This window comes from Malania oleifera, chromosome 6 (assembly GCF_029873635.1).
Source record: "Malania oleifera isolate guangnan ecotype guangnan chromosome 6, ASM2987363v1, whole genome shotgun sequence".
Lineage (NCBI taxonomy): Eukaryota > Viridiplantae > Streptophyta > Magnoliopsida > Santalales > Ximeniaceae > Malania > Malania oleifera.
The window spans coordinates 111,566,029-111,593,948 of record NC_080422.1 but is presented as its reverse complement, the minus strand read 5'-3'; the positions used below and the strand labels follow the sequence as shown (position 1 = coordinate 111,593,948).

The 27,920-nt window shown below is 35.9% G+C and overlaps 2 protein-coding genes across 3 annotated transcripts in view; one reads left to right on the top strand and one right to left on the bottom strand.

The window, feature by feature from the left end:
• Positions 1 to 16,702, top strand: part of LOC131158894 (probable cyclic nucleotide-gated ion channel 5) — a 44,803-nt gene extending 28,101 nt beyond the window's left edge. For both annotated transcript variants that reach the window (XM_058113825.1, XM_058113826.1), the window contains exons 5-8: positions 3,192 to 3,496; positions 9,771 to 9,882; positions 14,431 to 14,667; positions 15,630 to 16,702. In XM_058113825.1, coding sequence (XP_057969808.1) covers positions 3,192 to 3,496; positions 9,771 to 9,882; positions 14,431 to 14,667; positions 15,630 to 16,343 — 1,368 coding nt within the window. In that variant the 3' untranslated portion in view covers positions 16,344 to 16,702. The remainder of the gene's footprint in view (positions 1 to 3,191; positions 3,497 to 9,770; positions 9,883 to 14,430; positions 14,668 to 15,629) is intronic.
• A 912-nt stretch (positions 16,703 to 17,614) lies between these two features.
• LOC131158893 (transmembrane 9 superfamily member 8-like) lies at positions 17,615 to 26,418 on the bottom strand. The gene is made up of 7 exons (XM_058113824.1): positions 26,022 to 26,418; positions 20,217 to 20,381; positions 20,016 to 20,125; positions 19,807 to 19,912; positions 19,591 to 19,703; positions 19,330 to 19,483; positions 17,615 to 19,214 (listed from the first exon to the last, which is right to left on the bottom strand). The coding sequence occupies exons 1-7, from the start codon at positions 26,133 to 26,135 to the stop codon at positions 18,057 to 18,059; spliced, it is 1,920 nt and encodes a 639-aa protein (XP_057969807.1). The 5' UTR covers positions 26,136 to 26,418; the 3' UTR covers positions 17,615 to 18,056.
• Positions 26,419 to 27,920: the final 1,502 nt, after the last annotated feature.

Below are 27,920 nucleotides of genomic sequence, written 5' to 3'. Positions count from 1 at the left end.
TTTAGTTTCTGTTTTGGTTTTTAGGTTTTATTTCTGGTTTTCATTTTCTAATTTTTAATAGTGATACCAAATGGCCCTTAATTAGTTTTCTTCTTCTTCTTTTTTCCCTCTTTAGTTTGTACTTTTCCTCCTTTATTAATATATATATATATTTTTTTTCCCATGAAAATAGTAATCTTTAGGTTCAATAAAGAAAAGGATGGTATATTAGGAGAGAAATTTTAATTTGGTTTTTGAATCTCAAATTTGAATTTCAAGGAAATTTCATTGTATGGTAAAATTTTTGACGAACTTCACTGAAGTTTTTAGATTTTGGCGAGTTTCAGTGATTCATGGAAAATGCGATGGAGATTTTGTAAAACAAAATTAACACCTCAAGGGTCGTAGAAAGCAGAAATATTGACAATTTCGGGGAAATTTAGGACCATGGGCCAGGGATATATTTTTGTCATCCTTGTGCTGCTTTGTTTGTAGGGTCTTGAAAGGTTTTTGATTTTTTCTGTGGCAGATGTTAAGCTGGAATACAAACTCTTTCATTTTTATTTTTCTGGTTGTGTTTTCTAGGATGCCTTGCCCACCTTATATTCTTCTTTCTTTTATCTCAGCACAATTTCTTCTTTTTTTTAATCTAAAAATAAAAATCCTTTTTAGATAAGTGGGGGCCTGGTATAACAACGGATTATGCATCTTCTAATCTATATTATGTACCATAATATGAATGGCTTAAGAGTGCAAACTATTGTCAACAAAAATACAGAGTTTTTCGAAATACCCCATAGTTAATTAGTTATACATTCCTATCACATGAGATAATAGAATTATAAACTTGAATGCATGTGCTCGAGTATTTTTTATTCTTAGATTTGTATTGTAATCAATTTTGTAATTAATATTACAGGACACACAATTGAAATTTTTAAAAATGAAAGTTAATTATTGAAACCAAACATCCTTTTTTTAACCATGTTAGAATACAATGAGAATTTGTGCAGAGGAAAAAAAAACTCACATTTATAAACACTTCCACTTGCACAGAATTAAGAAAACGTGTTGACATAAAAGAAAATATTTATACCTTCTTATAAAACATAACCAATTTTCTTCCAGATTAAGATCTACACGCTAAACTTTGTTCTGAAATTCTAATTTTAAGAAAAATAAAATTCGTTAATTTATATGTTATAGATATTAAATTTATTTGAATCATCTTTGTAATTTGCTTAATTAGTTTGAAAAACATCTAGGTATATAATTATATTATCAGTTATAAGTCTGATGAAATTTAAAAACTTTCTTCTGGTATTGGATGCACATATTAGACTTTATTCTTAAATTTTGATTTTAATTAGGTGGGCTCTGTTCATGTTATAGTAAAAGTAAAACCATTTGTTACGGCGACTAAGTGCAAAAATAATATGATACACAATTTGTGTAATTGAATTGGTAAGCATTTCAAGTGTAAATATTATAGTATCATAATCAATGGTATTGAAAATTTTGTATGTAGCAAGGCCACTGATTCAGTTTGCTTTTAATAAAGTTTGGAGTTGAAGTTAGTAAATTTAATATTTCTATTTTAAATATGAATTTAGTTTAAACAGTATTGTTCAGATTAAATATTAATTATGATTTTTAATTTATATATTGTGCTTAAAGAACTTCTATTCTATCATGTCACGAAATAATTTATCATAAAATTAAACAATATAGACTTATGTAATTATAATTTTTTCCTTATAAAATCTCATGTGCAACACCTGTGACAAATTTGCCTTTAGTATTATATTATGGGGTAGGGGCCCAAGGGGCCGGTGCCATTAATAACTAGTAATCACCTGCGTGTGAAGAGAGCTGGGACTCAATTTCACACATGAAGAGAAAGTGATGTGCCAAGTAAGAGTTGGGAGGAAAAATATATCATATTAAATTTTCTGAATTTTGGAATAATTAAAGATGTTTTCCACATAACTTGATTTCCAAGTGGTCTGGGTTAAGATGGATTGTGTTCTAACCCCATCGAGCACTATACTGGATTTATGGAAAATTTGCTGTAAAAATGGATCCTGCTGAGTTTGCCTTAATAAATAAATAAATAAGAGCACACATTTGGGTCCCTGTGTTATAATATTTTATCTGGATGTTCTCTAGAAATTATCATCTAAAATAATAAAGGTTTGGTAGATGGTTTGGATATATTAGTACTTAGTACGACTAGTAAAATTTTTTGTTATCAGTTCTCTCTGCTTGAAGTCAACGAACTGGAATGACTAAAGCTATAGTTCTATTGTACTTTTTATCTTTGGTAGGACTTGCAGATTGATTGTTATTAGTCCTCTGCTTACAAGTCAAAGGAATGAAGTGACTGAAGCTGTGAAGATTTATGTAGTTTTGTTGTACTTGTTCTTTGAATAACTTGCATACATAAATATTGCCACTAATGTATTTTCTTCAATATTGCAGATATTAGTTGGTTTTGTATTCATGCTATTTATGGCATTCTTGGAGCGTAAATTACCTGTGCTTTGTCATATAGAAAAAATTACAGTCAGTTGCAAGTATATGTCATTAATCCTAGTGTTCTGATTTTGGATATGTAATTTGTGTGTGTGTTTTGCGTTTTTTACTTTTGGCTCGGGGGGAGGTCCACAAAGTAGGAAGAGATCTGCACTCTGTGCAGGTGAGTTGTGAATTCGCCAGATAAGTGCAATTCAAATTTTGACTTCCACAGATTTACACGCAGATTGGTTATTTTTGTGTCTTTCAAAATCTTATGAAAGAGTATAGGGAGAGACTTGAACCTGGGATATTAAGGAAGAGGAAAATAGCTCTACCAATGGGCTGATCATTGCCAATTTTTAACACGTAGAATACGTATATGATACAATTATATTGAGTTTAATTATATGAACACTCCATAGATGCTTTGGTATTATATTTTCAGAATCACTGCTCTTGTGCTCTTGCACCCACTCCCACCCCAGTTATCCTAGATTCTAACCTTTAGCATCCATCAAGACATGCAAAATTGTTTTCTTCTTAAATGTTGTTTATGCATAAGATGAATGTCTTTGATCCAACTCGAATCCTGCTCTGCATTTTCATTGTCATCAGTTCTATTGCATTTTTATTCTGTTAAGCATTTTGTTAAGCAGGAAGTGATCATACTTATGTCTGCTGATTAACCTTTGCAGATTGTTGGGGCTTTTTGGTACTTATTAGCAGTGGAGCGTAATGATGCCTGCTGGCAGAAAGCTTGTCACGATAGTGGAGAGTGCAATAAAAATTTTTTGTATTGTGGCAACCAGAACATGGTGAATTATGATGCCTGGGGCAGCATCAGTAGGACCGTTCTCCAGTCAAACTGCTCTGCTCATGGTAAAAATCCTCCATTTGATTATGGAATCTTTAATCAGGCTGTGTCATCTGGCATTGTTTCATCAAAGAAGTTCATTTCCAAATACTGTTACTGTTTGTGGTGGGGGCTACAGAATTTAAGGTGAGTAATTAAATCATTGCTCCTTTCATCTTAGTTCTACTGGAATATTTTGTTCTGTTTCTTTGGCAGAATGAGTCAGTAGTATAGTAAGGGTGGCCCTCAGTCCATAAGTAAGGTTGTTACATATGAGTTATGGTAACAGCCTCTGCATACATTTGTGGTGGGTGTGCGGGTTTTCTTTTGTGGTGTGGTGGTGGGGGTGAGGAAGTCTTTGTGAATCTGACCCTTGCTGAGGTAAAAAATAAGAGGGGACTTTTGCTGACCATGCTTTTTGGCAGAAACTCATGCACCAGCTGCTCTTTCATTGTAGGTCTTATTTTTTGGCTCCATTGTTGGTTGGATGTTGTAATTTTGGTTTGTTCTATCATTTGGTTGCTATGCGCCTGTTTATGTATTCATGTGGGAAGAAGCTGGCTTGCCATGTGTCTGTTTATGTATTGTGTTGGTACAGTGCATTCAGAAAGTGTGATTAGGAAGAAGCCAGCAAAAACCTAGGCAATTTCGGCATACCATTGCCAGTGACCAACCATTGATAGTGAATTTTTTCAATAAATTATAATCACAAGAAAGTTCATTGTGAAATCACTTAGTGTGTTGAATTTCTTTGGAGAATCAATTGCTAAATGAAAGGGAGTCTATTATTGCCCAAAGTGGGAATATGACCAGGAAGCAACTGGGGAATATTGCTAGCTCATATGAGCTGAAAACCAAAAAAGGGAATCCTAAATTCTAAATCATGTTAAGGACTAAAATTATTTTTAAACTTCATTTAAAAAGAATGAAGTTTCATTTGAAAGATTAGGGGTTATAAATAGGGAAAGGTGCAAGTATATATAGGGAAGCGAATGAAATAATTAGAAGTTTGAACTGAACATAGACTTGCTTTGACTTTGGGACAAGTCAAGTTTTTATTCAGAAATGAACAGTCCTGATGTCCATTCAAAACAACTAAAGCTGTAGCTAGATGTTCATTTTATAAGACTAATTATTTGTTTGACTGAGGTTGATAACCCATATTTTCATGAAGTTAGTTGAAACTTGTGCAATGATATATAATTTTATTAAACTAGGGAAAAGAAGAGGAAAAAAGATATGAAACCAAGGATATGATATATTCCAAGAAAAACAAGAATAATGTTGGATAATTCCTTAGAAAATTATTTTCTTTTTTGGTGTTGCGATTTTTGTAACATGTTTTTGTGAAAGCTCACATTGTAAGGCAAAGTTAGTTGCATATTGTGGAGCAGGGAGTTTAGCCACTACGCTATAAGCCATATTTACGACAACAACAACAAACAACAAACCAAGCCTTAAGTTAGCTGGGGTTGGCTACATGAGTCCTTTTCCACTGATTTACCTGATCTGGGCAATTTCCCCTAACAATTTAAGGGCCATTAAATCCTTACCATCTCATTTTAAGTTATGTTAGGTCTAGTTGTATCCCTTCTATTGCCTGTAGTAGTAACTAGGTCACTCCTTATTGGTGCGCTATTTTCCCTACATTGTAAATGCCCAAACCATCTAAGCCGTCCCTCCCATATCTTATCTTCTACAAGTGCTATACCTAACTTATCACAAATATGCTCATTCCTTAATTTATCGTTTAACACTATATATTTTTTTGATAGCAAAAGAATAGATTTCATTCATAGGAGAAGAATCTACAAAGAGGAGAATAAGACATCTCCCATCAAAATTTTGGAAAAATCCGGAAAAAAGGAGCTAAACACACAAACATATATTATGAAATATCAAAGCAAAAAATTCCTCCAATCTCACTGAATTTCCTAAAAACTTGCCCTTAAAACATCCAAAGCCAATGCACCATAAAGAGGCTAAGTAATGAATCTTTTCACAAACCAGCTGCCAATCCGTGCATTCGCTCCAAACAAACCCACAACACTGCAAATATACCCCATTTCCAAAGACCAGCCCTTCCTTCCTCCAAAATGCTCAAAGAAATAGCCGACTTTCCTTGCACCGACGCTAGACAAGCCCCGCTTCTCCCAACACACCAAGTAAATTTATTCTAGGTGCCCAAGCAAAATCACAATATAGGGACAAATGAGATGCAGATTCAAAATTCAACACACCAAGTAAATTTATTCTAGGTGCTCCATGCAAAATCACAATATAAGGACAAATGAGATGCAGATTCAAAATTCAAATAACAAAGCACATGAACGTTTGGAGATAAGGCCTTCAAAGGTCTCCTAATTTACAAAAAATTATTAGTATTGATTCTATTAAGCACAGTCAGCCAAATGAAAGCCTTTATATTTTAGGGAGCTTTGGCCTACCAAATACATGAGAATATGGGAAAGTGGAAATCTAGAGGACCAAACAACCTACCAATTTAAGTTTGGAAATGTTAGGGAATAAAGGAAGCATACAGTTAACTAATCTATTCAATACTATTATAAAAATCAAGAAAATGCTAGAGGAATGGAGGAAAAAAAATTTTAGTACCTTTATACAAAAACAAAGGTAACATTCAAAATTGCAATAACTATCGTAGAATTAAGATTATCAGTCATATAATGAAACTATGAAAAAGGATAATTGAACAAAGAATATGAATAGAAATGAGGGTTTGGTTTATGCATGGTAGATCAACAACAAAAGTTACTTATCTTTTAAGAAGGTTATGGAAAAGTTTAGGGAAAAGAAAAGGGGCTTGTATATGGTTTTATTGACCTAGAGAAAGCCTATGATAGAGTACCTAGGGCAGTTCTGTCGCGGGTTTTAGAAAAAAATGGAGTTTGCTGTAGATATATTGTTGTTATTAAGGATATGTATGATAGAGTAATGTTAGGATTGTATGAGGGGAATCTAGAAAATTGCCAATCATAATAGGTGTTCATGAAGGTTCTATTTCCAGTCCATATTTTTTGCTTTAGTGATTAATGAGCACACTTGGAATATCAAAAAGAGATCCCTTGGTGTATGTTGTTTGTAGATGGTATTGTATTGATTGATGAAAGTAGAAGTGGACTAGAATCTAAGTTAGAACTTTGGAGAATCATTTTGGAGTCTAAAAATTTTAGGATAAGTAGGAATAAGATAAAATATGTGAAATATAATTTTAGTAATGAAAGGAGGAGTATTGGAGAGAAGATTAAACTTGATAATCAAGAAATTAATAGCACTAGTAGATTTTAATATCTTAGATTTATTATGCAAGCAGGAGGGGAAATTAAAGTAAATGTAATACATAGAGTTAAAGCAAGTTGGGTAAAATGGAGGAGTGCATTAGGCATGTTGTGTGATCGTATAATACCCTTAAAATAAAAAGGAAATTTCTATTAGATAACTACAAGACCAGCTATGCTTTATGGATATAGACTATTGGGCAACTAAGAAACAACATATACAAATAGTAAAAGTTGCTGAAATGCCAATGTTAAGGTGGATGAGTGGTATAATATTAAAGATAAGTTAAGGAACGAACATATACACAATGAACTACACATAGCACCGGTCGAAGACAAGATAAGGGAGGAGTGGCTTATAGATGGTTTGGGCATTTGAAACACAAGCCTAGTAGTGAACCTATGAGGAAGTGAGAGTTAGTTATTGTTTCTAGTATTAAAAAGAGTTGGGGTAGACCTAAAATAACTTGGAATGAGGTATTGAGAAAGGATTTGATAGCTCTTAAACTAGCGGAGGATAATGCTCTTGATTGGGTGAATTGGAGGAAAAGGTTTCCTTTAGCCTACCCCTCCTAGGTGGACGTGGCTTGTTGTTGTTTTAAATTAGTTAACTATTTTTTGTTATCTCCTAGGCATTTCCAAACTTCAATTAGGATGTCATCCTTTTCCATTTTTCATCTTTTTAATGCAAAATTAACTTCATTAACTCTATTTTTGCGAATAAATTTAATATTTTAGCCTTTTCTTTGTCTCTCAATTTTAAGTTTTATGCCTTTTACTTGGTTTCATTAAACAACTTATTAATGTAAATTTGCATCATTCTTTTATGTCTTCTTATTTAACCAAGACACTATCATCTTCATCATTTTATATATTTTACATTAGCTAAGTTCTTGCTCTTTCTGTTCTTTAGCAAGCTTAAATATGTCTATCTACCCTTATTTTGTATCTAATTTGGTATATAATCACTAATGGTCTTTTTTGCATCATTTTTTGTCTCTTTACACTTTTCAAAGTTTTCCATATTTCTATGTTTTTTGCATGTTTGATACCAAATTCGTGTTGTCTTTATGGATTTTTGGACATCTTGATCCCACCACCAACTTTGTTTACTCGATGAAATTGTTCCTCTATATTCACCAAAAATCTCTTTTGCTATCTTTTTAATAGAACTATCTTACTCCAAAGAGTATTTGCATCTACACTATCCCCTATTATGAAATCACGATCTTTTATCATTTTATTATTAAATTTTATTATATTTTCTCCCCTTATGTTCCACCACATAGTTTTCTTGCATTGATTTATGTATCCTTTCTCTTCCATTTTTCACATTTATCTAATCATAAAACTCTATGCTGTGTAGTTAAAATTTCACGATAACTTTACAATCCTCACATGATAAACGATCTACCGTCACAGTTAAGAAAAAAGATATATTTGACTTTTATTTGTCTACTCTTGAAGGTTATAAGTGTTATTCTCTCTTCTTAAAGTATATATTCATTGTAATGTATCAAAGGTTATAAGTGTTATTCTATCCCCTGCTCTTTTCACGTCTACAACACCATTTTATGTTTTTCTTCTCTAATGTATCAAAGTATTAATTTCCTGCTAAGCTTATTTGAGAAGCATAAGCGCTGATGACAATTATGATCTGTTGACCTAAGACTATCCTGATTTTTATAATTCTATCCCTTACTCTTTTCACGTCTACAACACCATTTTATGTTTTTCTTCTCTAATGCATCAAAGTTTAAGTCCTAATTTTTCAATTTTTCTAGCTTTCTCCCTTGCCCGCTTAGTTTCTTGAAGGCAGATTACGTTAATTTTCTTTTAATCAATTTTGTCATCTCCATGCTTTTACTCATGTCTATATACTTCAAGTTGTTCATCTAATTCTAGTACTTCTTTACCCTCCTACATCCTAAATTGTGCTAGAGCCCTTCATATTTGACACCATACATAGGCGCTGACACAGTGCATTGCTTCGGGGCAACAACCTAGCCCCCCCTCATCCGTTTTCACTACATCTGAGTGGTATAAGTACAACCTGTCGTTTGTAGGGAAAGCTCGAACGAATAATAGGAAAGGATTTATATCTTAGAGAGGTGACAAGTTTTGTGCGAGCTGTCATCTACATAAGGCAACCCTACTCCTTTAGAGGATTAACCTATTTTAATTTTTTTGTTTTCAAGTATTTTATCAGGAAATAGCTATTGTTCTAATTTTGGAAAAAAAAAACTAGATTTTAAGTTTTTCTGATTTATGTTGAGTTGCATGTTGTGACCAATTTTTTGTCACTTGGATTTAAAGTGAAGATTAAGAATTAGAGAGTTTATCCAGTGTTTGGATGTGTGTGCCCATCTATATCCATGCACGTTTCCAGCATTTTCCTCATTTTTTGAAATTGAGAATGGTTCCTCAAGAAAATGCTTACATGTATTTGAGACTTGGGAAACAAAATCTTGTTGATTTAGGGTCTTTGGCTGATTTAGTCTATTGATGTATAAAAAAGGCTGGCTTTAGGGAGGGTATTATTTCTTTTATTTCCGCCTATATCATGTAGTTTGTCATTGTCAGTTGGTCCTTGTCAATGGATTGACCCCAGTTACCTTATAATTGACTGGTTGATCCCTATTAATCATCTATGTCAGGCATGTCTAACCATATAATGCATCAGTCTTGCACTCTAAGCATGCTTTCGATCAGTTCTGCACTCTAAGCATATAATACATCCACCACAACGCTAGTTTGCCCCACTTTGAATATAGGAAGCTGAATTCAAGTGTAGCTACCATTCTCCCTAAAATTGAATCTAAGGATTTCAAGATTATTGCTTTTCTGTATTCCTTTAATATTTCTTATAAAGGGAACAAATTGTAGGTGTTATTATATGGATGTTTCTATAATCTGGCACACATCAAAGTTCGTCAAGCTACCTGTTTATCCCTTCAAAACTGAGTGGTTGTGCTGCCTAGAATGTTTTTTATTACTGTCATCTATTGATTCATCTGTCAAGTACTCAATCATCTGTCAAGTTTACTCAATTCTGGGCACAATATTCATGTTTGCTTGAGTTCCAAGTAATAATGCCTTATACATTTTTTTGTTTTTTACAGTACTCTTGGCCAGGGGCTTCAAACCAGCACCTATCCTGCAGAAGTTATATTTTCTATAGCACTAGCCATATTTGGGCTCATTCTTTTTGCACTTCTAATTGGTAACATGCAGGTAAATTAGTTTTTTTTTTTCCCATTCCTACGTCTTTGCTGCAGACTTTCTAATTGGAGCTCATTTATCTGGCTGGAGAATATGTAGTTATCAGTCAACTATTTAGATTTGATTGAGGACACTTTTTTTTGGTTGTCTTGGAATTGGTGATACTAAACATTTATACCTAACATTATCTTGTTGGATTAATGCTCAAGATTGTTTATCAGCTTAGATTAAAGAGGTGGGGTTCCTTTCCAAATTTTACATATGAGTGATTTGTGGAAGATATATTGACCTTGCAATAAGTTTTCATTTCACGTGAAAAATGTTTATATTAATAAGAAGTTAAAATATATCCAGCATATCTTTACTTATAGATGGCTTGGTTCCCTACTAGCTAGGTTAGTGGCTTGTACATTTTGGACACTATACAGTTACAGATCTTGTGGATTACTTCATGTCTTGAGTGATTTTAGTATGTGGATGGGTGCCTTTAAAAGATTACGTCTTTAATTTGTTTATCGAAAAAAATATAGTGTTCCTTATTACCTTGAGAGCTTTTTCTTGCTGGTGCCTCCCAGCTATTATTAATTCAAAGCATTAAATATTATTTTAGAACATGGAGTCCTTGTCTTCTTATGATCTTTTAGACTGTTAAAGTGTTAAACAGTAGGGATTGGATTGGTACTTCGATATTATGCTCTACAGAAGTTATCTTCTTCCCAACCTCTTTTTTTCCAGGCTAAAGATGCTTGCCTTTGGTTTTTTCATACTTCGAGTATTTGCTGCCATTTGTCTTATTATTCTCTTATTGTGCATTTAACATGCTTAGTGTCACAGACCCCCAATTTCAACTCAATTAATGGGCCGCGTGGAACTCATCGAGGCTCTCTCTCGACAGAGTCAGCCAACAACAAACGTTCAATCCGGATGACATGAACACTCGAGAGGTTTTCGGAAGCCATTCATAGTCATGGAATATCAATTCCAACAATAATGAATTCATGAAGACAAGTGACCTTCATACTCAATGATATGTGGAACTAGTTGTTATGTTCAATCAACAAGACAACCACACAAGCCAACATACGAATAATTCAACATCTACTATAAAAATCCCTAACGAGGGCCAGTGAAGACATCTCTCCTCCCCATTTAACCGAGGTCACACTGTCAAGCCCTAACATTCTCCCCCACTCATTCTATCGACGACCTCGTTAATGTATTTGTAAGATGACTTCCCACTCTTGTTGTTGATGACCTTCGTCATTGACTACATGTCTACCAGATTATACTCTACATATTTAGTCTCTACTCTATATGACTCATCCACAGTATAATAAATATACAACCACTGACTTGTAAATAACTAAAAAGGGATACAACTCACCCACTGTGCGAAGTAACTACAACGATTGATTGGTAAAAAACTGAAAAAGGTGTCCGACTCATCCATTGTGTGACGTAACTACGACAACTGGCTGGTAAAGGACTAAGAACGATACGACTCATTGATTGTGTGAGATAACTATGACTGTCAGTTGAGGATCGGAAAAAGGATATGACTCATCAACTATGTGAGGTAACTACGACAATTGACATGTAAAGAACTGAAAAGATATACGACTCATCCATTCCAGTTGGTTGTCTTTTGAGCATTGAAATCTAACGAATCTTGCATCATACCACCATTCAAGTCATCAGAGGCTTGCAATTATCTATCTTAACTTGGTCAGAGCGTGCAGCGTTCACCCTGCCTACCTTTTTCGCTCATTGGCGTGTCACCCTGCCTACTTTCCTAGGAACTTGGTGTGAACTATAATCCTTCCCTGCCATACGAACCGAAGCATGCATCGTTCACCTTGCCAACCCTTTAGTGCATGGTGTGACACCCTAATTACTTTCCTGGGCGCTTGGCGTGAACCATTACCCTTTCTCTGCAATGTTGACTTACTAGAGCGTGTGCAGCGTTCACCCGGCCAACCCCTTTAGCCCTTGACATGACCCCTTGCCTACATTCCTGGGTGCTTGGCGGGAACCATTACCATCTCTTTATAGTCCTATTGGAAGTTCTCTGCTCGCTTACCCATCAAATTATCATGGATTCTTTTTCCAATCCTCTATACACACAATGTAAGTAATGATCTCAATTCACTCTCGTAGAGAGGCCTCGGGCTCTATTAGCTCAACCCCTTGGGATTATGGATTGCATCCAACCTCGATGTCTTTCAGCCTATTCAAGGCTTCCAACAGCTCAAAACTCTCTGACAGACCTCAAGCTCTATTGGTATGTTTCCATAGGGAGGCCTCAAGCTCTATTGGCACTACCCCTTGGGATTTTGGATGGCATCATGCCGGCGATGTTAGTCAGCCTACTCAAGGCTTCCAATAACTCAATATTCTCTGTAAGACCTCAAGCTCTATTGGTCTGCTTCCTGTAGGGGGGCCTCAAGCTTTATTGGCACTACCCCTTGGGATGATGGATGGCATCATGCCCGCAATGTGTTTTAGCCTACTCAAAGTGACAACTCAATACTTTCTAGCAGACCTCAAGCTCTGTTTGTCTTTCTCCTTCATGAGATGGGAGATGGCATCATGCCCTCTATGTATTTCAACCCATTCTTGAGGCTTTCAACTACTCCATACCCGGGATTCTTATACATGGAGTGACTTACTCAAGTTCCACAATTCAGTTTTCAAAATCAATTTCTCTTTGGCGGCCTCAACTCAATTAGCACGCCTTTCTCTTGAGTCGTCCCTTGCCTTACTTGCTTCCACATTGTTCTTTTTTTACAAAATTTTAAATTCTCATTTTGCAACTCATAGTGCTCACGCCCATCGGGCTCACGCAAACCACGCTTTGATACCAACTGTCACGGACCCCCAATTTCAACTCAATTAACAGGCTGCATGGCACTTGTCGAGGCTCTCCCTCGACAGAGTCAGCCAACAACAAACGTTCAATCCAGTTGACATGAACACTCGAGGTTTTCGGAAGCCATTCATAGTCATGAAATATCAGTTCCAACAATAATGAATTCATGAAGACAAGCGACCTTCATACTCAATGATATGTGGAACTAGTTGTTATATTCAATCAACAAGACAACCACACAAGCCAACATACGAATAATTCAACTTCCAGTATAAAAATCCCTGGCGAGGGCAAGTGAAAACATCTCTCCTCCCCATTTAACCGAGGTCACGCTATCAAGCCCTAACACTTGGGTTAAATCCTTTCCATGTTGTAGGCTTTGTTTTTGGTTTTGTTTTTACCCCTAAAGCAGAGAGATTTCATATGCAGTGAGGCTGTGTAAAGAATTTGTGAAAGGGTTTGAGTTGTGTTTGGGAGCATGGACTTTGGGCCTTGGATTTGGATTTGTGTGGCTTTGGATGAAATGCATAATTTTCTGGAGGATGGAAAGGTGTCATATTAGAAATCATGGTCCTAAATTTCGTTGTTTAACTTGTTTCTCTTTAAAATTTTGAGTGAAATTTCAGGTTTCATCAAGGTTTGACACGAAACTTGGGGTAAGTCTTGGGTTTGCAGGTATACATACAAAATTCCAAGGTTTAACTATTTCATTTTGCACATTTTGGCTTGTCTCTATGTTCACATATTTGGTTATATGATGTGATAATGAGTGGGAAAAAAGCCCAAGCCAATTATGTCGACTTCATCAATGCCATTGATTATGGTGAAGTTTTTGGTGCTGAGGGAATCAATACGTTGAGGTCTCTATGGCAGATTAGGTCCCTCTTAATCTGCTAGTTCATGATTTTTTTTCTTCCAGTTTTTAGATCCATTTGGCATGGAGGTATCCTCCTCACAATAGACATGGCTACCTGTATTTGCCTTCTAATAATTTTCATTTGTGGCTGTAAAGAGTGATCTGGAAATTGTGAATCAATTGTATGTCTACTCTATTCCCTTCTGGGCTCACTAACAGGCTCATTTCAGGGCATCTTAATGTGAGTGAAAGTTTGGCTTCCCCTAGAAAGGCAATTAGTCTCTAGACTAGCTCCTCTGTAATGCTGTTGAGTTGAATAAGAAATTTGGATTTAGAAGTAACGAGTCAGACTAGAAAACTGGTGGATTGATACTTTAGCTTTTGCATATCTTGTATTGCTTTGGCTTGTTTTACCCTCTTACTGCAATGTCGTGTTCTGTGATGCTTTTATTTTAATAGAGTTTTAATGAAGCTTTATTTTTCCAAGAGGCAGGGAGTGAGGAGGGAGACAGGCGTTCAGGAAATGAAAAGCCTAGTAGCCTTTTCATAATACCTTGTATTTGGCTGCAAATAACTTTCCCAGTAATTATCAACTGCTCATTTATTGTTAATTTCTCAATGCGAGGGACAAGAAACATAGTATTGCAATAATAATATGCAGACCAGATTATTATCTGATTGTGCTGAGCATTCTAGGTGTTGTGCTATTATGACATACCTATCGTTAATTCCTCAAGGCAAGGAACAAGAAACATAGTATTGCAATAATAATAATATGCAGAGCAGATTATTATCTGATTGTGCTGAGCTTTTAGGTGTTGTGCTATTATGACAGACTTATCTTCAGTCGCTTACCATTCGGCTTGAGGAGATGAGGGTCAAAAGGCGTGACTCAGAGCAGTGGATGCATCATCGCTTGCTTCCACAAGATCTCAGGGAACGGGTTAGACGCTATGATCAGTACAAGTGGCTGGAAACACGGGGTGTAGATGAAGAGAACTTGGTTCAAAGTCTACCAAAGGATCTAAGGAGGGATATCAAGCGACACCTTTGTCTGGCTTTAGTGAGGAGGGTAAGTTTTTTCAAGTAGCTTCTGCTCCCTCTTTGATCCAAGAAATCTTTTTTGTGTTCATATAGGTGGTGGTGGTGGTGGTGGTGGTGGTGAACCAGTAATTTATGAGAAGTTGGTATTATGGTAGGGCCAACAATAATAGCACTTTACCGTACTTTTCTTTGAATTATGAAAAATGCCCTGTATTGTATCCTACTAGTCTCCTTGGACCTATAGTTTAGGAGTATTTGCTATTATCCCAAATATTGCAGCTATTTCTCAACTATTATGAAATTCTGAAATGATGCCAGAATTACTCTTATGTGTTTTCTCCGACACCCCTCACACAATAAACCTCTTCTTTTTTCTGAAAAATTTAGAAAGAAAAGGGAAACAAAACATTACTTTCCATAATCCCATCCCTCTATTTCTAACTATTCCTCTTTATGCATGAACCCCGGTAGTTGGGACAAGCTTATTGAACTGAATTATTCATTTGCCTTTTTAAATTTGTTGGCACACAAGGAGATAATCATGCCATGTTCTGATGGGGCTTAAAATAACTACTAGTTTTGTGTTTTTGTCCCCTTTAATTTATCTGAATAGAGATTGTTTTGAAATTTTTAGTGCCTGCTTAGTTGTGAAATTTTTTTTTCATACTTAATTCCAGATTCTTCAAAGAAATAAAAAGTGCCACATTGTTTTCTAGTTTTTTGAAATTTCTAGGAAGAAGTTGGAAAGCAATTAAAAATGTTTCCCGGTTTGCAAATGTGGGAAAAAATTAGAAAATAATGCAACATTTTCATAATTATTTCAAGAACTGGAAATGGAAACTAGAACTGTTTGCCATAACTAAACAGTTCTAAATTTCTTAGTGTTTCCTTCCCTTTTGAGGACCTGAACTTCTTTGCCCTTCTTGTCAAACTTTGCCCAAAGCATTGATTCTGTAGCACATACCCTATTGATGTTAAATTTCTTTTCAGGTTCCTCTGTTTGAAAATATGGATGAGAGGTTGCTCGATGCCATTTGTGAGCGACTGAAACCCAGTTTATACACAGAGAGTACTTACATAGTGCGTGAAGGAGATCCTGTTGATGAGATGCTTTTTATCATACGTGGTCGCCTGGAGAGTGTAACCACTGATGGCGGGCGGAGTGGTTTTTTCAATCGCAGTTTGTTGAAAGAAGGGGATTTCTGTGGAGAAGAGCTCCTGACATGGGCACTGGACCCCAGATCTGGTTCCAACCTTCCTTCTTCTACCCGGACGGTAAAAGCTCTGACGGAGGTGGAGGCTTTTGCCCTAATAGCTGAGGAATTGAAATTTGTGGCCAGTCAGTTCAGGCGCCTTCACAGTAGACAGGTACAACACACCTTCCGGTTTTATTCGCAGCAGTGGAGGACTTGGGCTGCATGCTTTATTCAAGCAGCATGGCGCCGGTACTCCAAGAGGAAGATGATGGAGCTTCGCCGGAAAGAGGAAGAAGAGGAGGAAGAGGCTGTAGTAGCTGAAGGGTTGGGTAGTGCCAGCGGCAGTGCTGGAGGCTCATACAGTCTTGGTGCCACATTCTTAGCCTCCCGGTTTGCAGCAAATGCTCTTCGTGGGGTTCATCGGAATCGGAACACTAAGAGCTCAAGGGATTTGGTAAAATTACAGAAGCCTCCAGAGCCTGATTTCACGGCTGATGACACAGATTGACTTGCAGTGTCTGAGACCGCTGATTACTCTAAAATGGGAATTATTTGGACTCTTCCATGATTTTACTAGCTCAAGGCTCAGAAAAAACAAATGTACCATATACCCCCACTGTCCGGATTGACACTGCAGTTGTAAATCAATCTTGCTTGAACAATAGGTAAAACTATTAATTCTTGGGTTGCTGCTTGCTGCTTTGTCTCTGATCATATTTCATTTGGCATGCATCCAAGTGAAGATCGAGTATTTCATATCTATTTCAAATTTGCCTCGCATTTGTATTATTATTTATTTTAAAGATTTTCCGATAATTTGTATTAAAATAATATTTGGATACTAAATCCTACCAAACATTACTCTTATACTCTTAGGTTTTATATTTTTCTTTTTCCTGTGCAATTATATAAATGTTGTTGGCACTAAAAAATGTTTGTCGACTTATATAACCCCATTTCTGGACATGAAATACCCAAAAAAGTGATTTTACTAGTCTAGGAAGATACTCAAGATATAATTGCCTGGAAAAACAAATTAGTCTAAAAATTGAACGAAGTCCAATGTAAAGTGGTATTATTTTTTCCAAATAAAAAGATGTGCTCGGTAGCAATGATATGATGTTGCCGTAGGAATTCTATGTTTGGTTTTTTTGCTTCACATGCATATTGCGAGTTGTAAAGACAAAATATTTTTTACAAATAGTTAACTCGTACTAGAAAAGATCAACATTTCGGTATAAAAGGATTTAACGCTAGTTATTTGTGAAAAAATAGTACACAATGTATTGGCAATATTCACCGGTAAAACAATAATTTTATTTTCATTTTTAAATTTTCAAATAATTATGAAAGTGCCACATCATATTCTAATTGCCTTAACTCATACAAGGGAGACATCTTTTTTATTGTTTTTTAATTATTATTATTTTTAAAGTACCATATTCATTTTAAAAAAAATATCAAGAAAGGAGGGTTTTGTGGTTGTTCGAAAATCAAAACCTAAAATTAAATGTTTTTCTCACAGCTAAACAAAATTTTTAATACAAAATCATATTAAACTACAGAGACAAATACTTTTCACCGCCCCTACTAGAACATAAGCACCCCAACATTATTCGTTTCATTAGGATTTAATATATCATTGGAGCTATAAAGCAGATTTAATGTTCTAACATATTTCATTTGCTCTCTGATTCAACTCTTGAATTACCTTTGATATTTTGCTCAAAAATGCAAATGGAAATCAAAATCCCGTTAAGTGATAAAGGCCCATCAAAAGAAAGAAATAATAGGTTTAGCATTCCTTGTGTGGTAAGAAAGGATAACAGTTCACCACGTTCAAGTCCAGCAACACAAACGCCCGACTCAATAGTGTCTTTTGCTTTGGCAGACTCTAGTCATTTGAGGTGAGTAAAATTGTTTTGACAAATCATCCTCAATAATGTCCCATACAGAGTGGCTAAAAATGACAAAAGTAAAATTTAACCAAAAAAAAAAAAAACTATTAAAAGGTAGAACTCATAGTGCACTCAAGAATCCGTACCAAGAATGTTAAAAGAGAAGCATTTCAGTGAGATCTTTTAGATTCAAAGCTGATGCCAAGCAGGAACTTGGGAAGAACGATTAGTGCCCCAGCATTTTCATTCCACGAGATAGATGATTTGCAGCAATCTATCGTGTAGAAAGTAAACCAGTCATCTCCTTGAGGGCGCATTTATGATTAATCAATCTTGACTGATGAGTAGATGAGCCTCGTGAACCAGAAGCATGCGTAGAAACCAATTGTCCCGGTCAACACAAAGAATGCATATGAGACTATCAGCATGTACCCAAAGTATAAGATCCCAGACACCAGCTTTGTGATATCAAGTTTTGTGAAGAAGTAGAAAGCGGCATAAAGGAAAAGGTAGAGAGCAGAGGAACCTGAAGTCAGGTATGATCTCCACCACCAGTGGTAGTCCTCACTGCAGAGCTGAAAGTAGCATAGCACAATAGTGATCTCAGCACAAGTCACAATCAGGATGAGGAAGACAATGAAGAGGAACCCAAATATGTAATAGAACTGATGCAACCAGATCGAGGTAAGGATGAAAAAGAGCTCAATAAAGACAGCGCCAAATGGGAGTATGCCACCGATTAAGATAGAGAACACTGGGTTCATATACCATGCCTGTTCTGGAATCTGCCTTGGGATCTTATTGGTTTTCACAGGGTCCTCGATTGCTGGCTTCTTAAAACCTACATAACTACCCACAAATACAAGTGGGACTGAGATGCCAAACCACAAGAGTACTAAAGCAAACATTGTTCCGAATGGTACTGCTCCTGAGGATTTCTCACCCCAAATCAGAGTATTTAAGACAAAGAAAATTGCGGAGACAACTGCAGGGAACATGAAAGCTGTTTTTATGGTAATTTTCTTCCATTCTGTTCCCTTGAACATCTTGTACAGACGTGCTGATGAGTATCCAGCAAAAAGACCCATGAAAACCCAAAGTAAGAGCATGGCTGTCATTAAGCCACCCCTGTTTGATGGGGAAAGGAATCCAAGGACAGCAAAAATCATGGTGACAAGAATCATCCCAAAAAACTGAACACCTGTTCCAACATACACACAGAGTAGATCTGAGTAAACTGGAGGCCTGAAAACATCCCCATGGACCAATTTCCACCCTGTCTCTTCTTGTGCTTCCTCTTGGGTTTCTAATTGGTTGTACTTGGAGATATCCCGGTACAGCGTCCGCAACATAATCATAGCCACCATGCCCGAAAGGAAAAGGACAATCATCAAAGAATTAACAATTGAAAACCAGTGAATCTGATCATCAGCCATCAGAAGATAAGTATCCCATCGTGATGCCCACTTTATATCACTTTCCTGTGAGGTGTAAGAAGAGGTAACACAAGAGGAAGAAAAAGTATAACCACCCCAGCTCACAACATTTAAGCAGCATCCAAACAAAAATTCTTTACAGTAAGTCACGGTGCCTCACCTGGAACTCAACATCGTATGTGAATATAATATCCTTCTTATCTTCAACCTCTTGTGGAGACTCAGAGTTAGAAACAGTTCGTTTAGCATGAGGATCACAGGTTGTTAAACGTGTCTTCTTCCCCTCCCATTTGCCTTCATATTCATGTTTAACACTGTTCCATCATATTCATTCAATGTCATAACACAGGCATAAATTATCATTCAAGAACAAAGCCAGCATCAACTGTGTAGTAAAGAGGATGGAACCACAAAATATGACCTGAATGGTTTGACCTCAAATCCCACAATCCTTGCTGAGTCAGTCTGTAGATCCTTATGAAACTTGACTGTAAATGCCAAATGGTTGTGTATAAAATGCTTTTCATCCTTACTCTGCAACTCATTAAATAATAGCAGTTAAAGTACTGCAGTCACATGCATTTCATAAACATTACAGGGTAACTCTCAATGCATATAGTGATTATTAGGCACTCACTCCAGCATACTGTCCCCTGAGGCCGACGGGATAGCCATCTTGATAGATTATAGATTCCTGATCTTGCCTTCGGAAGGGCACAACAAGAGGGAGATTATCCAAAATCCTGTTGAACACAATATAACATGTTGTTTTCTAAGCTTTTATACTTAAAAATAAAGCAAGGATATCGAGATTACATATTTAGATTCACAAAAGAAGTGCCTCACATGTTCACCCGATATTCGTCATCTATCTTTTCCTTAAAGCTCTTTGCAGTTTTTGCATTTAGAGTAATAAGACATAAAATATTGCACATTTGATGTTCGCGCATTTTAAACTGCAACAAACCACTTGCATCAGAAAGTTCATCAACACGTGATTAAGGACATAGAGTGAGATCAAGCATATTATCCAAGATATTTGCCAACCTCATAAGGAGAGTTTTCAATACGATCACCACGAAGAACTTCCCCAAGATTCTCTGCACTGTCAACTATGGATTGTGGGTGACAGTATGGGAGGGAATAGTAAGAGTAAGGAAGCTGTGTTTTTGTGGAAGTAAGCTTATTCACTTTCACCTTCAACAAATCTCCCTGCACTCAGTAGACGCAAAATATAAATAAAACTAAAGTGGAAGATCCTCTCATTGAAAAGTTAAAGAGTTAAGTTCACAATAGCTTAAAAATTACGTGGCCAAGAAACAAACTCAAGCAAAGCATAAAAATCAACATTTGCAATTTTTTACAGTTTTATGCATCATATATGCCACATTGAAAGAGTCACTAAATTACAGAATTTTTTGAATAAGCAATACTGTAGCCACAATATAATGCAATTATGCAACTTGTAATAACTTCAACACTTAAATCTCCCAAGGAAAACCAACATAGTATGGATCCAGCAAGGATGAGATTACAACAGCCAAAACAGAAACATTCTCCATTCGATACCACACAATACCGTCATTCAAGTCAAGGGCTCAAGATAATGACAACAGAAAAGTTCAAAGGTGCAAAAAAGAAACCACATTTCTTCACTAAATTTAGGCAATTTTTTGTGTAATTTCTTGGCAAAACATTGACCAGAACTTTCTTCAAGCCAAACAAGGAACTCTATTAAGAAAAGATAATAGATACAAAGGATAAGTTCTCCACTAAATTAAAAACAACAAAACAAAAAATAGATGAAACAAGAAAAAAATTAACCATTGTTGCCACCATTTAGTACCGTTCTCTTTTTTGTTGCAAACTTGAAATCATAGAAACTGATATAACCTAAAAGAGAACCCAGGCATTAAACTCAGCATTAACTTATGTAAGACCAAATAATGAAAAGACATCAAGAGATCAATAAAAAGGAGGCAACGTTAATTAATTAAAGTAAGGGGTCAGCACACGAATCTAAACTCCCTAGTAACATATCCATAGCTAAATTGTAACCCCTGCAATCCAAATAAATATCCATTAGTAGGGAAATCAATAAGGAGGTATACCGAAAGCCTATAAAAGAAAGGACCTCCTAAGAAAGGTATCTCATCTCATTTTATCACTCACTCCCTTACTGTTACAACTCGAAGCAGAGAGGTTGTAGGGGGTCGCAGAGAGAGACGAGAGGTTGTAGAGGGTTGCTGGAGAAAGACAAGTGGCTGGAGGAGTCTTTGAAGCCAGACCCTAGCTTGGAAAGAGACGAGAGCTCCAAAGGGGTCGTCTGAGAGATACGATACCTCGAAAGCAGTTGATGACTCGTCGGAGAGAGGCAAGAAGCTAGAGGAGTCTTCCAAGCCAAGCACTAGCTTGGAAAGAGACGAGAGCTCCAAAGGGATCGTCGGAGAGAGATGATACCTCGGAAGTAGTCAAGGACTCATAAAAGAGAGACGAGAAGGTGGAGGTGTCGCTGGAGAGATACGAAGCTTTGGAAGAAAGAAGCTTTGTCGAGGAAAGGGGGTTTTGACGTTCGTCAAAGACCTATCAACTTGTTAGTTGTTTTAACTTAGGTGCTCCCAAAAGGCATACGCCTTCCTAGTTGAGGCGTAAAAAGCGCGATTTTTTCCCTGAGGCATACGCCTTCTCCACTGAGGCGTAAGCATTTGAGGCTTTATGCCTTTCAAATTACGCCTTAGGGCATTTAATGCCCAAAATGCCTCAAGGTGCACCTCACGTACACCTTTTAAAACACTGGTCCATCTGATAAACACCGCTCATGAGAAAACAATACACGAACTCTACTTGGCAAAAATCGGCACATCTGATGAGCATTGAGATCATGAAACCCAAAAATGTCCATCTAATGAGCACCATTCATAAGGCAACAAGAGACGAGTTCTGCTCGTAAAAAATTGATTCATCTAATGAGCACCGCTAATGAGGCTAAAAAATGTCCATCTAATGAACACCGCTCATGAGGCAATAAGAGACGGACACTACTCGACAAAATATAGACCCATCTAATGAGCACTACTCACAAGGCAACAAGAGACAAACACTATTTGAAAAAAAAAAAACTAGGCAACCAAAGATTTGCTTAACCTCAGCTAGTGAAACCTTTAAGCCCAATGATGAGTTAATGTATACCACTTAATCCGAATCTTGTTCTAATAAAAGGACTTATAATAAATGCAATATACTCTTGAGCCAAAAAGTAATTCTAAGACTTAAGAGTAGGGAACAACTGATATAACCTAAAAGAGACCCCAGCATTAAACTCAACATTAACTTTTTAGGACCAAAAAATGAAAATACATCAAGGGATCAATATAAAGGAGGTAACGTCCATTAATTAAAGCAAGGAGTTAGCACACCAATTTTACTCCCTAGTAACATATCCACAGCCAAAGTGTAACCCTTGCGATCCAAATAAATATTCATTGGAAGGGAAATCAATAAGGAGGTATTTTGAATGGCTATAAAAAGAACCCTCTAAGGAAGGTAAGGCATCTCATCTTATTTTCTCACTCACTACTTCACTGTTGCAATCGCATAATCCTTCCAAATTTGCTAACTTAAGCATTAGAGTGATCCCCTGAAGTACACCCCGACTCCTCTAATTCGTTTTTCTTTCATTCTTGGCAAATGATCAAAGCCGTGATGATCCAAATTCTCCCAAAAAAAATTTAGCCGCAACAGACACATTTATAAGGACACCACTATTACAACTCACAAGCCCTTATGAATATGCAGTAATTTTCTACTTTCCAAATTAAATTTCATTTTTTTTACAATTACACATTGTTAGATTACCACTTTATCTAAAAGCTTAAGTTATTAGGTTGTGAGCCAACAATGCATATCAAGCTTCAACACTCCCTCACACATGCAACCCGATAGTACGTGGAGAGATACATAGACATATAACACCCATTACATGGAATATAATAATTTTTCAACACTACATAATAAACACGAGCAAAGAGATTAGATCCTATGACCTCCGGGTAAACAGATCTAATACCATGTTAGATTATCACTTTACCTAAAAGTTTAAGTTGTTAGATTGTAGGCCAACAATGTGTATCAAGATTTAACACGCATCAATATATTAACTAATTTCCCCACCAAAACCACGCCAATGCTAAATGATGGCATCAAGAACAAATATTAGCACAATGTGTGTTTCCAAAATAAATAAATAAATGGGGAAAAAACATAGAAATGACACATAAATATTTCATTTTATATTTGACACTTGGAAGAGTGCATGCTCCTCACTTTGTAAACCTCTTAATACCATAAATGCAACCCCTAACATAAAAAAGGATACAGTGCAAGAGTGTTTCAGGGTCAAAAGAGAATTATCAAAAATCACTAAGTTTCTAGCTTCCCAAACACAACATATAGACGCAGCCCAAATGAGCTTGCAAATGGCTGCAATGGAGTTATTTCTCAAGCAAGAAAGGCAATAGATCTCTTCATCCCAGCATGAAAGGAATCTAGGAACTTTCAAAATAGTTGTAGGCCTATAGCTCTCTGATAGTTGTTATGAAAGCATGTCTAGGAATATTTTCCTTGAACAAACAACTCAAACCAGGGAACAGCAAGGTCCTCCTATCTCTTATTTAATCCCAACCAGAGCTGACGGTAAAGGATCCCGAGGGAGAAGGAATACAAAGAACTGAATCCTCCTTCTCAGGATTGGGAAAGAACCTCAGGGCTGACGTGAATTCTGCAAATTTTCTTCACTAATATTTTTGCAATATCCATATTCCACCATTCCAGTCCTTGATAATTCTGGAAACTTTAGAGTCAAAGGGAGAGCAAAATCAGTTGCAATAGAGGGACCATATTTCTCAGTGTGAGGGCTGAGAGTAGGGGTGAGCATTTGGTCGGTTCGGTTAATTAACCTTACTAACAAAAAAATTTCAGTTAAAAAATCTCATTAACCGAACCAACAGAAATTCCATATTTAACCGAACTCAAAACCGACTAAACCGAATTTCGGTTAACCAATTTAATATTTTAACATATATAAAATATATATATATTTAATATATATAAATAAATAAAATTTTAGTATATATATAATATATAAAATATTTTAATATATACTATATATAATTATTTATTATTAATTTATACTATTCGATCAATTTGGTTGACTGAATTAACCGAACCAAAAATCAAAAACTGAAATTCAACGAAAATGAAAATCGAACCAAACCGACCAAATTTACTCAATTAATTCGGTTTTAACCGAATCATGCTCACCCTAGCTAAGGGTGCCAATAATCAAAAAATAAGGAAGTGGATTTTCTAGTTCCAATAGAATACTTGAAGCTATAAAACCAGAAGTCTCTGCCCTTGAGTATCTTTTCATGAACCCATGTTAACTGCAAGAAAGACTTTAAAGCAGAAAAGTGCCAGAGCAGCTTTACTGCAGAAATTTCATTCCATTCAGAGAGGACCCACTTTTCTCTTTTTAGGAGGAAGTCCATGAAATTTCAGTTGAGTTGGACAAATGATGCTGAGAGACTAATAAAAGAAATTTTAAATAAAATCATTTTATTTGACCAAATGAGTCATATGACATCATTACTAAAAACGGAAACAAAATGAGCAACCATATCTAGAGAATTTCCCAATGGAAAGATGTCAGATGCTTGTACTCAATAGCAATCTCACTCTCAAAAATATTCTTCCCATGTAGTCCAAAAAACATTTGACAACATAATTTCTAAAGGGTTACATACAACACAAAAGGAATATCTTCATTAGTTACATGAATTCAGAAACAGCAGCTAGTACTGGCTATTTCATTAAAACAATAAATTCTACAACCAGTGGCGGGGCATCTTGAATCTCTCTCTTTGAAAAAATTAAATCACACTGTGTGCCTCGCTCGATGAACAATTTATCAAAATTTGGGCTACAGTGCTACTTGGCTAAGCTACAAAAAAATTACTTATGCACTGTGTGGTACATGCGACGCAGGAAAAATGATCCTCACTAAAACCAAGAAAGCCACGTCCATTTGGTGACATGATCTTCATTTAAGAAGGAGTTTCTTATTACTTGGAATTTAAGGGCTAAGAAACTAAGGTATTCAGGTGCAATTTTTAGGACTACTTGGCAGCAAAGTAGCAGCAGGGGGGCCACAAGGTTCATTTCATATTTTCTCATGGCCTATAATTAGAGAATTCCTGGGCATTCTCTCTCATGTTTTATAATCACTCCCCCATCTAGATCAGCAATGAGTCTACAAACAAATCCACAAAAATAATTTTTACTTGAAAAATAAGGAAGCCCCAAAACGGAAACCCAACAAACTAATAAGATAGAATTAACACCATTTTACATCCAGAATAAGAGTGCAGTGAATCGACATTCAAAACGTTTACCAACAGCTAAATGGCACTTAACTCTTTCAAAAAAGCACGCAAATGAAAGAAGAAAAAAAATTGACAGGTTAAATGTAAATTCAATACATCGTCCACTACAGCTCAGGATCATGCTAAGATTCATGGGACGGCAATCCATCAAATTTTGGCAGTAAAACCACAATTCAAATCTCACAAGGGCCGCTCAAAACGGCAGGATAGAATAGAACATTTCCCCACCAATATTTTAAAATCATGTTCTCAGATAAAATGACCGAGACAGTCTAAGATCTGAATAGAATTACGCCATAAAGCAAAAAAACACACTAATCCAGGAGGATCTCGATCTAGGTCAAACCACAAAAAATCCTCAAGATCCAACACATCCACACACAAACAAATATACGTAAATACACAAACGCACCTTCTGGAAGTCCTGCGGAGCGACGCCTGGGAGGTAAAAGGAAAATCCATGGACGAACAGAAGAAGAAACACAGCGATCCATAGCTGCGAAGCGAGAAGGCCGCGAACAGCCATGGCAAAACAGGAAGAAGATGCAAAACTACCACAGATCTACAGATCCTCAAACGCCCTCTCTCACACTTCCACACTCATCCACCCACACCAACACACAAACACAGACACTCCCTCTCCCTCCTCCTCTCTCTCTCTCTCTCTCTCTCTCTCTCTCCGTGTCTCTGGTTTTGGGGTTTTCTAATAAGACGAGAAGAATGGGAAACGACCTGCACCGAACTGGGGGATTGGAAGACGAGGATGATCAGCCAGCCCCTTTGTCGTTTCTGGGCCGTTGATCATTTTCAATTGCACGGGATGTGCGGTCCAGATTAAATCAGAAATTCAGAAACTGCGCGTTCAGGCGATTATTCATACGACAAATTGTACTTAGCGGTTTATTTATTAATTTTTTTATTATTTTTTTTACTGATCTTCTTCCTTCCCTCCCTTGACATTAAAAAATTAGAATAAATTATTAATATGGAAAATATATTTTAATTTATAAAATAAAATCAATATCATTTTAAAATAATTTATGATGATACTGTTAATACTATGCCTTTCAAATATATATATATATATATAGAATTTAGGGGTAACAATTTTAAATTTTATCATGAAAATTATTCCTTTGTCTATTATTAATATTGGAAATTGTCGTGTCTATATAAATAGTGTTCACTTTTACTGTTACTCTAAATTGAATTAAAATAAGGTTGAATAAAATAAAGAAGTGCATCAAATGTGTTTTGTGATAGTAAACTACTATAAGTCAACTAAATCTTATGGTTTAGAGGTTAGTCAACTAAGAAACAACGTATATAAAAAATAAACGTTACTGAGATGTGAATTTTAAGGTGGGCGGGCAAATTAATATTAAAAGATTAAGTAAAAAATGAACATATACTTAATAATTTAGGTATAGTATCGATTGAAAACATGATAAGGGATGAGTCACTTAAATGGTTTGGGCATGAAATGCACACTTAACAGGTTACCTCTACCAGGAGTGAGTGAGTTATTGTTTCTAACATGAAAAGGGATGTAGGTAGATTTAAACTAACTTGAAATGAGATAATGAGAAATGATTTAACAGCTCCTAATCTGATAAAGGAAAACATTGTTAATCGAGCGAATTGGCGAAAAATGATTAAACGTTTGTTTGTTGTTACTTGCTGATGTTGTTCTATTATTACTTTAAAGTAGTTAAAATTGTGATGAATCCTATCAACAAAATAGGTCCTATAGAATGTCCATCTATTTCCATTACTTAAAAGTAACTCTTCTACTTAGAAACAAAATATTTTAAATGTTCGTGAAAATTGAGAACATTGATTCACTTAAAACTCTTCTAAAAAAAATTATGTTTTAGTAAAATCTTTGTTTTTGTATTGTTAAAACAATAGTCATATAAGCAACCAAGTTTCCCTTGTATCCATTTTACCAAATCAAGTGGTGATTTTTTTTTATAATCAAAAATAGCAACATTATGTTCAAACATGTATGATCAATATTATATTATATAACAAACATAAGAATAGTATATATTGTTCTGGTTCGATGGATTCAAAAGACTTATCTAGAAAGGAGTTTCGGATCATCCAAAATATATATATATCATATAAAACGAAGTAAGAGAGAGAGAGAGAGAGAGAGAGAGAGAGAGAGAGAGAGAGAGAGAGAGAGAGAGAGAGAGAGAGAGAGACTCAAGTGGTTGAAGAACTTTCCTTTGAGGAAAAACAAGAACTCTCAAAAGTGACAGTTCACCTATTTGCATTTATTTATTAGTCTGCATCCTCATTTCTT